General features: G+C 46.8%; 1 protein-coding gene across 4 annotated transcripts in view; it reads right to left on the reverse strand.

Moving 5' to 3' along the window:
• Znf462 (zinc finger protein 462) overlaps positions 1–16,607 on the reverse strand; it is a 133,133-nt gene that overhangs the window by 29,497 nt on the left and 87,029 nt on the right. For all 4 annotated transcript variants that reach the window (XM_075967196.1, XM_075967195.1, XM_075967193.1 and 1 more), the window contains 2 exons: positions 3,198–3,465; positions 1,705–1,841 (listed from right to left, as the gene is read on the reverse strand). In XM_075967196.1, coding sequence (XP_075823311.1) covers positions 1,705–1,841; positions 3,198–3,465 — 405 coding nt within the window. The remainder of the gene's footprint in view (positions 1–1,704; positions 1,842–3,197; positions 3,466–16,607) is intronic.

Here is a 16,607-nt window from a genome sequence, read left to right on the forward strand (position 1 = left end):
TAGCGCTGTGCTGACGATGGGGCAACTGGGTGCTGGGAGCTCTCTGTCAAGCGCTCCTGGCCTCTGTGCAGAAAGACTCACCCCTGTCTCTCTCTTCCTTAAGTCAGCTCTGACAAGAAAAGACATTGAGCTTGTCAGCCATCAAAGCTCTGATCCTGCTGGGCAGCAATATGGGAAGTGACAGGAGCCAGTGAGGATTCACGGCAGTCAGCAAGGACTCACGGATGATGTTCTCTGGGCACCGGCTCCACTGATGGCCTCCACCCAAGCTGGGATGAGGCACACAGCTACAGGAACACATGGCTTGGGGACCAGAAGCCAGGTGACTGAGGCAAAACACCAGGCAAGAAGCCGAGCGCCAAGAATCCCTGACTAAATACTACTGCGCCACTTTTGCCTGGCTCACAGGTGGTTGGCCCATCCGGGTACCATCTCTCATCTTAGTAGACTGCCATGGAAGGAAGAAACAGACAGAGCACTGCAGATATTGAGTTGTCTGTGAGATTTGGGATGATATAGGCACATCACAGGCATGCTGTCCAACAGTTCTGGGGAAAGGTACTTTGTAAATGTCTCCACCCTTGCATCTGAGGGACCTGGGCAGACAAGGTGATAGACGCCATTGCATCTGAGGGACATTGAGGCAGGAAAGCAGATAACATATTCTCCTTTGGCCAAGTGTGGCAAACACTGGAAAGCTTTCGAAGGGTAGAGGCAAAAGAAAGATGATGAGAAAGAAGAGGGAGACAGGAAGGAAGAGGAAGCAAGGGATGGGAAGGGATGCAAAGATGAGAGACTGCAAGACAAACGAGACTGGCCGTGGGTGCTCATTTCTCCACCTATCTGCAAGAGGATCTTTTGGTCAAAATGTGCCATCAGCATATTTTCTTCCAATACAAAAGACTCCCATTGGCTAGAGATGTTTTAATTGGCCAAAGTGAACTAAAAAGAAAAAAAGCCCAAGAGGGCTAGTCCATGTCTGTCTATAATTCTAGCAACCCCAGGAAGTAACTGAGCCAGGGGGATTTCAAGTTTGAAGCAAACTTGGGCTACATTGAGAGATCCTGTTTCAGAAATGAAAACAAAATAAAAGGAAACAACCCAAGTGCTCTCATAAGGGTCCCTGCTGACCAGCCGGGATGCACATCCAACGACCCCCCACTGTGCGTCTACTATGGAAAGGAACCCTACCAGGAACCCCACCAGCTAGCGTCTCACAGAATGATCCCATCTTACAGAGAAGCTGTACAGAGGAGGATCCAAACCAGAACGATCTAGCGCTCAATCCATGGGTTCTCTGCCCAACAGTCTGCTCTGCAACTCTTTCTCCCTGTCCATTTCAAACCAAACTCCACTTGGTGCCTGGGAAAGAATCATTTCCATCTTTGCCTTCCTTGCCAGGGCTCACTGTCCAGAAAGCTAGAATCCCTTGGTGGCAAGGCATTCAGAATGGGAAATTCCTGATGTCCACAACCCCGATGGAAGGGTTCCTGAGATCCCCTATCCCATGCCTCCCCCACGAAGGAATTCTACTCATGTGTCTTATCCACTGAATATCGGCAGTTGTCACTGTGACTCTAGCCTGGAGGAGCAAAGCCTGAGGGAAGAGGGCAATGCTGCAGTGGTCCACAGGCAACATCCTCAAAATGCTGCAGCGCCACCTCCCAGGAGGACCCAAGACACCCGAGCCAGTCTGAAGGTTACCTCGGTGCAACACGATGTGGTCGATCATGTTGCGTTTGTATTTGGTGTGATAGAGGCAGAGAGGGCAGCGGAGATCTTTGGGGCCTTCCTCTGGGACCGCAGAATGCCCAGCTTCCACGTGCATAGTAAAAGCAGATCTAAGAGAGAAGGGACAGAGACCATGACTGTCGCGGGATGTGTCTCCTGCTGGCACACCTCTTGCAGGTGCCCACAGGTGGCGCCCCTGCTTGAGAAGCCTAAACTGAAGCTGTTGTGTTTGTTGACAGCTTCCTTGGGCCAGGTAACCCATCAATGGACATAGAGATACAGGGGCAACTACTCAGCTACTTGGCTGGAATTGAGGTTTTGTTTAGAAAGACATAAATACCCTAAATATTTTATTCCTGAAAACTAGAAGTTGCCTATTGAGCCAGCTCTGGTGACCATGTCTGTAAATGCCAGCTACTCAAAGGGCTGAGGTTGGAGAATCACAAGTTCAAGGCTCAGGTGGATTAAATAATGATTTCAAGGTCAGCCTAGATAACTAAGTGAGAACTTGGATAGAGCGCCCAGCACCACACAGAAACACAGAAATTACGTATTAAATAATACAAAAATAAGAGGACCGACTCTGCCTCACGCAAGTATTGGAAGGGCTGTTTTAAATCTTGGCTGACTCCTAACCTGCCTTCGCAAGTCTTGGCACTGTCGCCCGGAAAGCGTGAGAACAGGTTGTTCAGGTGTCAGTCACGGCAACTGCGACCAGGCTCCCTCAGCTTGGAAGTGAAGCAGCTTAAACGTGGAGGGGCCCTGATGCCTCTGCCTCCCCTTGTCTCACATCCTTAAATTTGACAACCCTTGAATGTCTCATAGCAAACACATGGTGGGCAGGAGAGACTGCTCAGTGGGCAGAGACGCTTGCTGTGGAGTTTGATGGACTGAGGAGCCCCATGATGGGAGGAAAGAACTGACCCCCACACAGGTGGGACCTCTCGTGACCTCCATAATGGCATGTGTGTGTGCAGACCGATAAAATGGATAAGTAAAAGGGGCATAAGTTCCTTCTATTCTCCTTTGGCAACCTTCCTCTAATGAGTTCTTTCTCATGCTTCCTTAATAATATACATTTGTAAAAAAAAGAGAGAGAGAGACCTAGTGCTTCACACACACACACACACACACACACACACACACACACACACACACACACGGATGCTCTCTGAAAGAAAAACATGTACTGGACCAGGGCAGACCTTTGATCCAACCCCACATTGTTTAGAAGCCCATACACTCTGATCGTTTGTCTTCATGTGACCCTTGACTCCCTGCCACAGGTCCCAAGTAGTCTTTCTGAAACTAGCTTCCTTCTGGAAAGACAGAACCCAACCTTCCTTTCAAACCTTGATAGAACCTTCCTGGAGCTGCAGGCAGAGAGATGTAAGGGAAGAGTGTGGTGAGGGCCGGAGCAGGGGCAGCCACTGTGGTGTTCCACAACTGCTCTTCCCGACACTTACTTAAAGCCTGTATAAAATGAGCAGTCTTTGCACTTGAAAAGCTTCTTCCCTCCGTGTTTGTCCCGGTAATGGCGCCTAATGCTCTGGATGTAGCCCGAGGAGAATTCACAGAATTCGCAGTGAAGAACAGCTTCTGCCTTCTGCTCCGTGCCAGCAGCAGTCCCAGAAGAAGGCACGGGGCTAACACGGCTATTGTTTCTTGCCAGGGCAGCCGACTGGTAGTGATTCAACTGTTGCTGAACATCGGGGGGCTCCGAGTACGAGGAGTCTGTGGAGAGACAGGGACAGTGACCTGGACCACCTAGGACATAGCGTGGGGTGGTGCTTGCTTCAAAGCCCCTCACCTCAGGGTCTCCCCTACTAGATTTATTAAGACATAATCAACAAAATAGAACACATCTATTGGGGCTGGGGAGCTGACATGTGCTGGGGATTGGCAGTGTGTTTGCAATATAAGATTGAATTTCACACTGGCACCTTCACACAGTAGAGCAGACCTGGGGAAGTGAGATGGGAAGGTACCTAGGAGCTACAGACCAACTAGCCTAGTCACATCCATGCCTCAAAAATCAAGGTGGACAGCAATTGAGGAAGACGAGAGATGATGACCACTATCCTACAATGTGTCTGCGCATGCGTGTGCACACTCACACACAGACCTTACACCACGAAACTATTACCACAGTGAAGTTCATCAGCTCATCCCCTTCCTCCCGTGGCTAGCTAGCACTCTCTGGTGTGTGGTGGGCACAATTAAGACCTTAGGTTCCAAGAGCATCTTCCTGTATTAACCTGCTGCACACAGGACCCCCTCCCTCCTTCCACCTGAAGGTTGTCTCTTCTGGCCAGCATCACCTGGTCAGTCGTGAGTAGTTTTTAAGGGGGAGTGACACCTCTCATCTTCATGTCACTCACCACCCCAGAGCTGGGAAGCACGCGCAGAGTGACAGAAAGGGACAATACCTCTTTGCGCCTGACTTTGAGGGCTCGTGGCCTCGTGTTTTGTTTCAAAGCAAAATTCCGAGGTTCAAAGTTTCAAGGTGAAGGAAGATAGGAGGCTTAGTTTATTTTCTAAGGAAACTGGAGTGTAACAATAGGCTACCACAGGACATCCATCCTCACAGGGGGAATAAACGAACCAGCCAGTGCACACAGGGTCTCAACGATGCAACAGCCCTCCCCGCCCCAGCCCAGATTTTCACACCAGCTGCAATATTATCAGTATTTCAAAAGCCAGTCTGTAGCAGGAGTGCACAGGCACATGGCATGCCGACAAATATGAAAATGTTTTCTGCCTTTGGAGTCAAGAGATTTGAAATTTAAAATCTAAAAATCCGATAGTGTTCTCCTGGAAGAGCCGTTTAAAGCTTAGTCAGCATTAAGATGGAGATTTATTCACAAATCCCATTAAAATGAAATTCCAAACAAGTCTCTCTGAAAGGTATTTTTAAGTTTGCAGCTCTGAGGGAGGAGAATGGAAACGGAGAGCAAGAGCCTTAACCCCAGGAGCGTGAGCGGCAAGTCCTGGTGAAATGGGATGGGGAGGCTAGGGGGAAGCACCTTTTCCCAGCACACTCCTGGGGAGTCGGTGATCCCAATTCAACAATGCTGTGCACACAGCCTGTGGCTGCCTGTGAAGACTAAGGAGGCAGCCTGTGGAACCACCCTGAAGAACGGAATGAAAACAAAGGGTCTCTCTTTTCTTCATAAGCAAAGAGGGGACAGACGTTACACAAGCCTTCTCCCCATCTGATGGATGCTTCATTTTCTAAGGTACAGTCCCCCCAGATGAAATACGGACTAATCTTGTAAAAATTAATACTTGACCACACCAAGATCAACCATCATTTCATTGGTCTCTTGGCCAACAGTGTGGGAGCTGCCTTCCTGACTGCAGGGTGGTGTATTCCTGCCCCACCCACCTCTGCTGTAAAACACTAAGATACCTTTCACTTCTTGTTGCTCTGTCTGTCCCCCAGGGCATGTTCCTTAAGATAGAGAACCTCTTTTATAAACAAGCCTGCCAGGAGCCAAAAAATAAAACAAAAGGAAAAGTAACTCAGTCTACAGAGCCTCCGGGTGTTCACCTACAGGTGTGTATGCAGGAGACAAAGGAAGACAGGAAAGGCACAGCCTGTGGTGCAGTCTCAGCTCCTTATCTCCACTCCTTTATTCCTCTACCTTCTGCTGAGGAACCCACTCAGGACCACAGGAATGGACTGCCAACTTCTCCTTCTTTCCTTCAATAGTAGGCTTGTTTACCATTTCTCAGATCGTGTCTCTGTTTAAGCCCCAAGACCCCGTTACACCACACACTCAGAGATGTTCCCAACACTCCACTCCGCTGTGAACGCTTTCCCAGTGAGGGCTGAGCACAGCCAGCCAGTGTCCCCAGAACTCCTAACCCTCTTGACAGAGAGGCTGTCCTCTAGACACTCAGCTCTGCAGCATGGCTTTTCTGAAAGCAACAGGCCAAAGCCACATCTTGCTGGAGGAGATCTGTGCCCCAACCACAAATCCACCCAGAGAACAATCCCATGTCCTAAGGAAAGGTCTGTTTGTTACTGAATAGTTGAAGCGTCCTCAAGAAATGGCACACATCTAGGGAGTCTCACAGGTTCGTTTTAATGCCGAGCACATCTCAGACACCAGGTACCTGACAGCTGAAATCCCTTGACCACAAAGCTATAAAGAAATAAATGGCTCCTAGGCAGGCATTAAGCCAGGCTAACCCCTTTCCTCACCTGCCACTCACTCAACCAGATTCACCTACCTCGCCCTTAGGCCGACCCCTCTAGCAGGGAGCCTCCTTCTAGTGAACACACTCTGTTATTGTTGTTTCTAGACTCGATTGCAACATTATCCCATCTCTCATAAAACAAAAGCAAAACAGCAAAACCACTCAAACTCTAAAATGTAAATTTATATAGCATCTGAAAAATGGAAGCAATCTCAGCGGAACATTTCAACAAACGAGACTCAACAATTCCAAAGAAACAACGGCCGCCATCTATGCTCTCAACGCCTTTTTTCCTGGTTCAAATTAGGACAGGTAAACAAACTCTCTCACAAACACGAGCAAATCCCAGCAGCTATGACACATCTGTAACAGTTCCCAGGGCTGCAGCAACCCACTTTGTGGGACCTGTCAGAGCTTGGCTTTCTCCCAGGTCCTTTGTTTGTAAATAAAGTAACACTCTGAGCACTGATGTCAAATGCATTCATTTGTATGACTCCTCTGATCTTGTAAAGGCCAGCTTGCTATGGAATAGAAGATACCAGTTTGTTCATGAATTGCAGGCCTGAGTCCCAGAGGAGGCTTCCATGGGGAGGCAGCGACAGGCAGACCTAGAGTTCAAGGCTAGCCTGGTCTACATAATAAGTTCCAGGTTAGCCAAGGCTAAGTAGTGAGAGTTTGTCTTAAAACAATAATGAGATGTTGGACCAACTGTTCTCACACAATTATAAAATTTCTCATGCTGAGACAGGGCTAGAACAGTACACACAGACAAATGAAGGGCTAGCACTTGGGAGCAGGCAGGACTCTAAGACAGCCAGAAATTTTAAAGCAGAAAGAGACTGCATTCCAGAGGCTCCTTCCCAGCCCTCTCTGGTTTACTGTGTTCCTTAGAGGGCTACTTGGATCTTTCTTGCTAATTCTAGATCCCCTGGAGTGTGAGCCAGAGCTAGGTGTCAATCCTCTCACTTTTAGCTTTTCTTCATCCTCCAAACTTTAGCCACTGCAGAAACAACCACAAGAAAGTGGCCTTCACAAGGCCAAAGGCAGAAAGGTGAACGTTGTAAGAACTGTGTGCCTGGAAGAAGAAGCCTTTTGATGGAGCCACAGTGCTGAACACACATTTGTTAGCGCTGTCTTGGGGCCAGGGTACGTTGCTGGCTCTGGCAACTCAAGGCCAAAGAAGTTACGAAGGGTATCTTCAGATCTGTGACCATTACTAAGTGGCTGCAGCTCCCTCAAGAAATACCTCAGGGGAACGTGCTGGTAGTTGGCGGTTAGGGAAACACAGACCTTCTTTACATCTCCAAAGCTCATCCCACCCTCTGAAGCAATAAAAGAGGCACAGAAAACAAGTGCACAGCCTCAGAAAGCTGCTCTGCCAGGGGACTGAAGACAGGAAGGCAGGAATCAGCCGCTCACGGAAGGATGCTCTTGCGTGCTGAAGTGATACAGATCGGTGCCATTCTGGAGGTCAAGGCTTAATGTTCTGCAGCTCCGAAAAGAAACAGTGAGAGACAGACAAGGGTAGCCAGCCACCGCATTCAATTGTACGGGAGCTAAGTTTCTATGCAGACTCGGGAGACAGCCTCGATGGTTAGTGGGAATCAAATACCAGGAAAAAGAAAGACAAAAGAATTTAAGGTAAGTCCATTTCTGAGGTGGACAGAAGGCAAAGGGTTATTCATCAGCAAATGTTTACTGGCCACTGAGTAAACAGGACACCTGTTCCGGGACCGTAAGACTTGATCCCTGTCTTCAAGCAACTCATTGTCTCAGGAAGACATATAAGTGACTGGTTACGATACAATGCAAACAACTGGACATTTTACAGAGACATCTGCAAAGACAGGGAGAGGAAGAGGGACAGTCAGAATCATTTAGTGATTGATTGTGAGAGTGCAGGAGACGGAGCAGGGCTGTCAAAGAGAATCCTGAGTATCCATTAATAAATATGTCTGGTATTAATTACTGCACTAATCAGTGAGATCAACATCAGACCTGCAGATACTGAATGTTTCATGACCCCAGCTGTACTTGTACTTTACAGCATTCATTTGGAGATGAGTACAGAGAAATCTAAACAACTACATTCTTACAATGGAAAAGTAAAGATGACGGGCTTGAGCGACGGCCTGGGGGCAAAGAGCATGATCTGCTATGGCAGAAGACCCAAGCTGGTTCTCAGTACCCACATCTGGTGGCTCACAAACTCCTATACACCTAGCTCCAGGAGATCGGACACTCTCTTCTGTCTTCCTCAGTTACACACACACACGTGTACACACACAAACACACACACAGGGTATAATTAAAAATAAAAACAAGGAACTTGAGAAATGGCTCAGGAGTCTGGAAGAACCAGGACCCACACTGGTAGGTACGTAGTGGGTAGCTACAACCTCCTATAACTCAAGCTCCAGGAGATCTGCCTCCCTTTTCTGACCTCAATGGGCACTCAAACACATATATACATATAGATGGATGAAGACAGAGACATACACAAATAAAATGAAATATTAAATGTGAGTCCTTTTAAAAATGAAGATGAGAACTAGGAGAGTGGATATAAATAGAAACACAAATAGAAAGAAGGTGGTATAGGTTGTGGAAGCAAAACTTTAAAATCTCAAAGTTCAACCATAGTACAAAAACATCAAAACTGAGGCATGCTGATGTACCCTTGTAATCCCATCGTCACTCGGGAGGCAGAACCAAGAGGGTCGCTACAGGTTCAAGACTACATGCTGTCTACATGCTGAGTTCCAGGCCAGCCAGGCTCATGTAGCAAGACCTCATTCTAAACAATCAAAAGGAAGGTTTAATAATAATACATGGATCATAATTTTCTTCAGAAAAGCAGATGATGCACCAGCTAAAGGTTGGTTAATTTAAATGCATGTAGAGATCACCAAAAGAGGATGGGGATTAACGGGTTAAGTGGAGATGAACAGGAATGAGGTCCACTACCTCCAGCCAAAAAATGATAGAAGGAGAAGAACTAGAGGCACACTGAGCTTCTGGCATGGCATGCAGTTTGGATGATAGAACCATTTAGAAACTTTGACAAAAGACAAAAGCAGTCAGAGATTTATGTGTATGTCAACAATATCCCAGGTATCCGGAGAGAGCAGAGAATTCTGTTGCACCGGGAAACGCAATGCCCTTTGGGGATGATAACGCCAGTCCTTCATCTGCAGCTGAGGAAGGAGCTCAGGGGATGCCTCAAAACCACTCAGTATGCTACAAACCAGCTCCTCAAATTCTTCCTCTTGCATTATGAATGTTAATACTCAGTTCCTGTATTCATTCACATTAGAGGTGTAACACGTGCTAGGCAAAGACCTCATGACACCCCGCCCCCATCATCTCTGCTCCTGTTCTCCATCCCATGCCTTTACACCCATTGATCTCTTGGGTCTTCCCATTCCACAATTACAACTCAGCGTCATGTCTGATCCTACTTCCTGAATGATTGTGGTACACGGATATATCTGATGTGCACACGGCTCTTCAGTCTGGCCCATCCCATGGTTTCAGCTGGTTTCTAATTCCTTGAACACGTCAAGAACGTTATTGATGCTGGTCCTTGGTCAGGTCAGATTATTCACTGTTCTCCTGCAATTCCTACCCAGCCTTTAAAACTGTTGAGGAGCTTCCTCTTCTGTGAAAAAGTTCCCATCAAATCAAATGGACTTTTTGTTCTTCAAGTCTATACTCTGTCAATGCATAAACATCTGCAATTCTCTCCACCACCTCATTATACATTATACCTCATGCTATGTTAAGTTATCTTAGGCACTGCCAACATACTTGGCCAGACCAAAGCTGCAAACAAATAAAATAAAATCCATCTTATGGAGGCATTTTCTCAACGGAGATTTCCATCTCTCAGATAATCCAAGCTGGTATCATGTTGACCAAAAACCAACTAGCACATATGCAAGACATAAAGATCTACCACACAGCAACATGCAGGGTAGTTAATATGATACTAAATATTGAAAATTTGGAAAATGTTTGCTAGGCTGAATTTGTGAAGAAAAATATTTATAAATATATAAGTATACATGCACATGTATGTTCCTGAGTGTGGTGGTTTGACTAGGAATGGCCCCCATCGGCTCATATATTTGAATGCTTAGTCATTAGGGAGTGTGCTTCTTGACAGGGATTAGGAGGCATGGCCTTTTAGAGTAAGTGTGTCACCAGAGCTGGGCTTTGGCATTTCAAATGTTCAAGCCAGGCCCAGTGACTCTCTCTGTCTTGCTGCCTATGAATCTTGATATAGAACCGTCAGGTCCTTCTCGAGCACCACATCTGTCTATGTGCCGCCATGTTTCCCATCATGCTGATGGCGTATCATGTTCAACTCCCTGTGTGCCGCCACGGCATCTCAGGTTCGTCTGTCTATGTGCTGCTAGACTTCCCATCATGCTAATGGCATATCATGTTCATGTGCCTATGTATCATCATGCTTTCCATCACATTGGTGACGTATCATGTTCATGGTGTCTCCTCATAGCAATGGAACACCGGCTAAGATACTGAGTATGTAGCATAGAGTTGTCAAGAAGACTCACGAACTTCAATAAATCCAAGCATATAAAAAGATTTCTTGCACTCTATATAAGTTCCGTTGTACCTCAATTCTACTCTTTCTCAAGATACTTGCTGTTCAAGAAAACTGGCACGCAGAATTATAATAAAAACTACAGGTGGTCAATATAACTTTCTAGTTACTTCTCCTGGGATGTTCTGTTTCAGTGGGCCATTGCAAAAGAAAACTGTGTACAAAACGAAGCTATCAGACACATGCCATCTCAATTCTGGATAGTGTCTGTGGGGGACCTTAAATCTCTAGAGACAGTTACATTATTTTATTTCCTCCTTTTGATTATGTCTTGAGAATCTCCAGACCAGGGACCCTGGCACCTTCCTGTCTTCTTTCATCGGTGGAGTTCTCTGGTCTGGGTGTGTAAGATTATGATACAATGGCCAGGGGAACAATGGATGCTGGATGACTATATATAGGAATTCTAGGCTTGGTTGTCATGGAAACAAACGGAAAAACAAACACCTAATCCTGAAAATAAATCTGAGGCCAAACTTGAAGGAAACAGACTTTGAAAACTTCCTGTCGCTCTGATGAGTGAAAACGAAACTGTGAAATATGATCAGGGGTTAGATGTGGGGGGGATGTCACAAACAATACAGAATACCCTCATCTTCACAATCACAGAAGCAGCCAAAACACTGGCATTCTCTCTTTTTGAGTGTGACTTATTTGCCATCACACTTCAGCTCTTTGGTCTTGGTTTTGGTTTTTGGAGACAAGGTTTCTCTGTATAGCCCTGGATGTCCTGGAACTCGCTATGCAAACCAGGGAGCCTTGATCTCAAAGCTCTGGCTGTCTCTACCTCCCAAGTGCTGGGCTCTAATCCACACTTTCCAAGGCTACTACACACATGGGCATCAAGCTATCTACTACTTTCTAAATTTTTGTAAGCTGACTTCCTTTGGAACTTTGCTCAGGGCCTATATTAAAACAAGAGCCCAGTAAACCCGCTGTAAATACCCAGAGTTCAAACTGAAAACACGGGCCTGCAAAACTGAGACTTAAAAGCAAAATCCAATTGGCCAAATGCCACTCGCATTTTGGGTGCCAATTTAATAGAGCCTTCCCACTGAAATACTGACCTACTTTCCCAGAGACAAGCTTAGATCTTAATTACAAGGACAATGGTTTCTATACACTGGAATTTGAATGGAAAGGCATTTCAGAGTCCACAGCCATTCTAAGAAGCCAAGGGCCCTCATTTCTGGCTGTACCTCTGAATCAGCTGTGAGACAGCGGGTGCAGGAACATCTGGAGACCATGCACGGCATTCTCGTCTCCCTTTTATGCAGCCTTTGGTAGACACAGATGTTTGCGAGATGCTCAGCTGTGTACGAGTCACACCCATTGAATACACCATGACTGTAACACAGTCAACATCAAGGCCACTTATATAACGAGAGCACTTGGCCACCAATGGCAGAGTATTCCTGGCTTACCTTCAGGCGTTTCCCTCCACCAGGAACGTGCTCTCACTCCAGATACGTAATGCGCACATTGCTCACTTACATAAGGGCTTATAGTGGCTCAGAAAAGCCGAGACGGCTTCATGTTAGGCAGACAGTCAACGGGGAAACAGCAACCTAACCTGGGGCTCCTGTGTGGCCCAGTTTTTTAAAAGTGTCCTTTTCTTCCCCTCTGGCCACAGGCATTAAGATACATTCTTCACTAGATGGCATTCATAACTCAAAGCCTCTGTTCTTTAACGGGCTAGAAATTCGCAGGAAAGCAAATGAATGCAAGGGAAAGGGGCCTCTTCCTAAGATTTTTATTGTCCTTTCTCTAAGGAAACTCTGGGTGGCATCTGCCATTGTTAACTGAGAGGTTCTCACGATACCAAATGCATCACTCACCTGCGACTCTTTTGAATTGTGTGATGAGGAAGGAATGTTTCCCGCTGCTCATTTCCATCCTATAGATGGCTTCATCACACTGCGCTATCCTACAAAAAGCTACGGAGCTCAAAGGCTCCTTCCTTTCTAGAAACGACTTGTCCTCCTCCACAGAGAGCTCCCAATAACTTCAGAAGGTACTTAGAGCTCACCGGTCCTATGGGTGAAATCTTGGTGCTTCCTCAAGACCTGCCTTGAGGGGAGATGCCCACCGACTTCATGGAGCTGGCCACAGTGTATGCAGGGCTGGCTATGAGCCGAGCTGTGTGAGCCAGACAGGAAACCATTGTGGAGATTGCTTAAAAGATAAATCAGGAAGAAAGCACATCTGGCCTAAGCACATAAATTTAGAGACATGTAGGGCTCCGAGGGACGGTATGGAAATCAGGAGGGAAGGGAGACGCCTGATCAGAACAGGGATGAGCAGCCTCACTTCAAAACACAAAGCTATGCTAAAACTGGGACTGAGCTGGAGTCTCTGAACCAACAAACCCAGTGGGTTTCTTAGCCTTCATGCCTTGATTTCCACATACTCTCGTCAGTGGAAGAAAACCCCCGCTCTGGGTTAAGCTGTACTTTTAATTACTGTTAAAGCAGTAGGCTCTTCCCCTAGGGTAGTTCCTCCACCCACTTCAGATTCGCCTGGAGGAGCACTGCTCAGTGAAGCTGCCTGTGGTGTGTAATGTACATTTCCCTGGGGCTGGAGGGCTCAGAGAGTGAGGCAGAGAGATTCACCTAGTACTGGCTTTATGTTGATGGCTCTGTTTGGTGTGGGTTGATGGTCTCTTACTGATCTTCACTGTGACCTTACAGAACTGTTGCTTCCCATTCTATAGATGAGAAACCTGAAGGGGAGAATAAGAACCAGACAATATTCCCTCTTTAGAACGCGCTTCTAAGACTCTCACAGCCCTGTAGAAACTCTCAACCAAGCAGACTATTGGTTTGCCATCTGTCAAAAGGAGATGACAATGGCCAACTTGAGTGATAACCGTGTGTGAAGGACGGGCAGGGCCTATTACATAGGCAATGCTTCCAAGACTTCTCAGTGCCACATCGATTAAAGCCCACATCATACAGACTTTGCATTGAATAAGAGTATTCCAGCGTCGTTTTTCACAAGTGAGGCATCGGATGACTGGGCGACAGGGTTGAATAGAGTGGCAACTGCTCACATGGCCATGATGATGGGACAGGGTGGTCATTCCATCTCTGTGCACAAGGGAGACGCTCACAGGTCCTCTTTGGCTGGTTGTCTCTGGGCAAACCTAAATTCATGGCTACTGTGAGCTTGATCCATATGTTGGAAGCAGACATCAAAGAAAGGCAGGGGTCAACCTAAATAATCAACCCAAATAATACAGACAGAATGGTCACCCCCGTTTTGTTAGGTAACAATGCACACAGGATGGACACATATCAGCTTGTTCAAATGGGCTTGTCAGAACAAATTTAATTCCCAAATCGCAGTGAATTTTCTAGCATATATTCTGGCGTTCATTTCCTTTTGCTTTTTTCAAACTTGTTTGCAGTTTGAGAAAGGTTCTTGACATTCAGTTTATCGGTGTGGCCTGTCCACCTATGGGTGGCTTCCCAGCCACTTTTGCTTGCTTTCCTTTGAGAGCATCTCTTGCTATACCATGCTCAATGCCTGATGTCTGCGAGGGACAGTGTCACAGACTTCTAGGTCTGCTTGATTTTGGACTTTGGGTTTTCCTGTGACTGACTAGGACATCTTGGGTTCCCTGGGAACCTGGGTTAGCCTGCCCGGCTTCCCAGGACTGTTGGTCCACCTAATCTTTCAACTGGAGGTCCATAAAACAGGTGGAAGGGTGAGCAAGTACAGAGGGTCACACAGAAAGAACAACGTGGTCATGGTCCAGAGTGTGAGGCCTGAATCAACTCGACAAGGCAGCGACAGTCTGTAGCTCAGTGCGCAAGAGTGAAGACATGATGGAGGGTGACCCAGCGGGAGAGTGGGGCCCACATAAGAACTTTCTCTGCTGACTTAGAACTTACTCTGAAAACAAAGTGTACAGTCCTTAAAGGGCTTGAGCTAGAAGTCCTATATTTGAACTATTTCCATGTCTAGAGCTTTTACCATTGCCCTGGCCCAAACCAATAAATAAAGCAGCTTGCTTTAAACAGACTCCCCTTCCCTACCGATGACACAGTCCCACCAGCAACCCGACTCCATGCTCCGTTAAGTAGAAAACACTACTGTTTCTCGTCTGGATTTTACTGGTGTATTGGAACTGTTCGTCTGAAACTCAGTCCCTACTGTTTCTGCCGCACACATCTGGAATCGATTACAGGCTTAGCCAGGGACAGGAAAGAAGGCAACTCAGGGGTCTGCCTTTTCTGCTCCCTATTTACCCTTCATGTGCAAACAAAGAAGCACAGGCAACTCTGCGGTATATTGGCACACTGCAGTGTGCGCTCGGCATCCAAGTGGGCAGTCAACAGCCTGGGATCTTTGGAACGTTCTGAGATCACCGAGTCCCAGTATCACCCCCAAAGGGCCCAGAGCTGCGTTTTGCTCTGTAGTTTTAACATCCACGTGTCAACTCAAGGACACTTAATACCCATGTCCTGGTTTCATTTTAGTCTCAACTGAGTAGTCAAAATATTGTCAACTAATAGCATATTCTTCTGGGTTTATTAGCTCTTTAGAAATGGCTTGCCGATTCACAACAAATATAAAATGACTCTATATTAGTAATTTTAAAAAGATGAATTATCCTTAATTATGCATATGAGTGTGTATCCATGTGCAAGAGTGTCCTGTCCATGTGAGTGCCAGTGCCCAAGGAGACCAGAAGAGGATGTTAGAATCCCCTGGAGCTAGAGCTAAAGGCTGTGGTGAGCAGTATGCAGTAGGTGCTAGGAACAGAACTCAGGTCCTCTGCAGGACCTGTACGCACTCTTAATGGATGAGACAGCTCTCCAGTTCCTACATGAGCAATTGATAGGGACAAAGTTGACCGAACTTCGTATTCCAAGAGCTCTTGGATTAGCAGGGGAATCACGACACCACACAGCAGTGAGAATGAAACAAACGCCCCTGAGAAGTTACCTGCATGGCTGGAAAAGTGTGGAGCTCTGGAGATGCCTGCGCGCACGCGCACACAAACACAAAAGTTTTAGATCTTGATTCAATGCTTTAAACTTCTGGAATGTGGGAGGCAAACAGCTTTCATTTTGCATTTACAGGACCTCTCCTCCAGGAAGACACCAGCCCTGTGCCAGGTGTTTAGAACAGGAAGAAGATAAAACCTTTGCCCCTAATGAGTTCCCTTCGGGCAATATAATGGAGATAACAGAACAGGCCACAAGGAAGGGCTAAGGAAAAAAAATATATCACAGGATCACGAGATTGGAGGGAAGAGACTGGACTCGTATCTGGAGCCATCACAGAAGTGCAGGGATCTGCACGGAGCTTTGAAGGCTAAATGGGGTCTGGAGATGGAGAGATAGAGAGATGGATAATGGGGGAAAGCAGAGACAACTGCAAATAGGTAGCAAGAACCAGGCTCATTGCAATTTGGCAAAAGCAGGACAATGAACAGCCAGCAGCAGAAAGAAGCCTGGAGATGGAGTGGGTTTGGAGAGCCCTGAGTCCAACAGCTTTTAAACAGGCCATAGGGAGCTGTTAAATGTTTCTGGGCAGAGAACGGGAGCAGTGAGAATATACAGAATAGAGGTGGAATGGTAATAACTTGGGTAAGAGATGAAACAGGAAGCGCAGGACAAGGAAGGCAACTGACTGCCTGCTATAAAATGGGTCCAATATGGCCAGCAGATGAATTTTTGATGAATCCCAAAAGTTTGGGGCCTGTTTGGGAAGTGGTTGATCTGGTCCAGGCAGTATGGCAGAGTGAGAGTTAGGGCATGAGCTTGTGAGGGGCAAGAGCTGAGGAGCGCACAGCCAGGCTGAGGTAGAAGCGATGTTGGCAGAAGGGAAGCCATTATCTGAGAGTCCAGGGGGCCTGAAATGGACAGCAGGATTAAAACCCGGGAAGAGGATTCGCCTAGAAGAAAGATCAGCAGTTTTAATTACCATAGAACACACACACACACACACACCACACACAAGGATGGGGCAAGAGACGAGTGTGCAAGCCACTGAAGGAGAGAAAGGAGCAGCAGGTGTTCGGTGCAAG

Source organism: Microtus pennsylvanicus, chromosome 3, assembly GCF_037038515.1.
Source record: "Microtus pennsylvanicus isolate mMicPen1 chromosome 3, mMicPen1.hap1, whole genome shotgun sequence".
In the NCBI taxonomy this organism is placed as follows: domain Eukaryota; kingdom Metazoa; phylum Chordata; class Mammalia; order Rodentia; family Cricetidae; genus Microtus; species Microtus pennsylvanicus.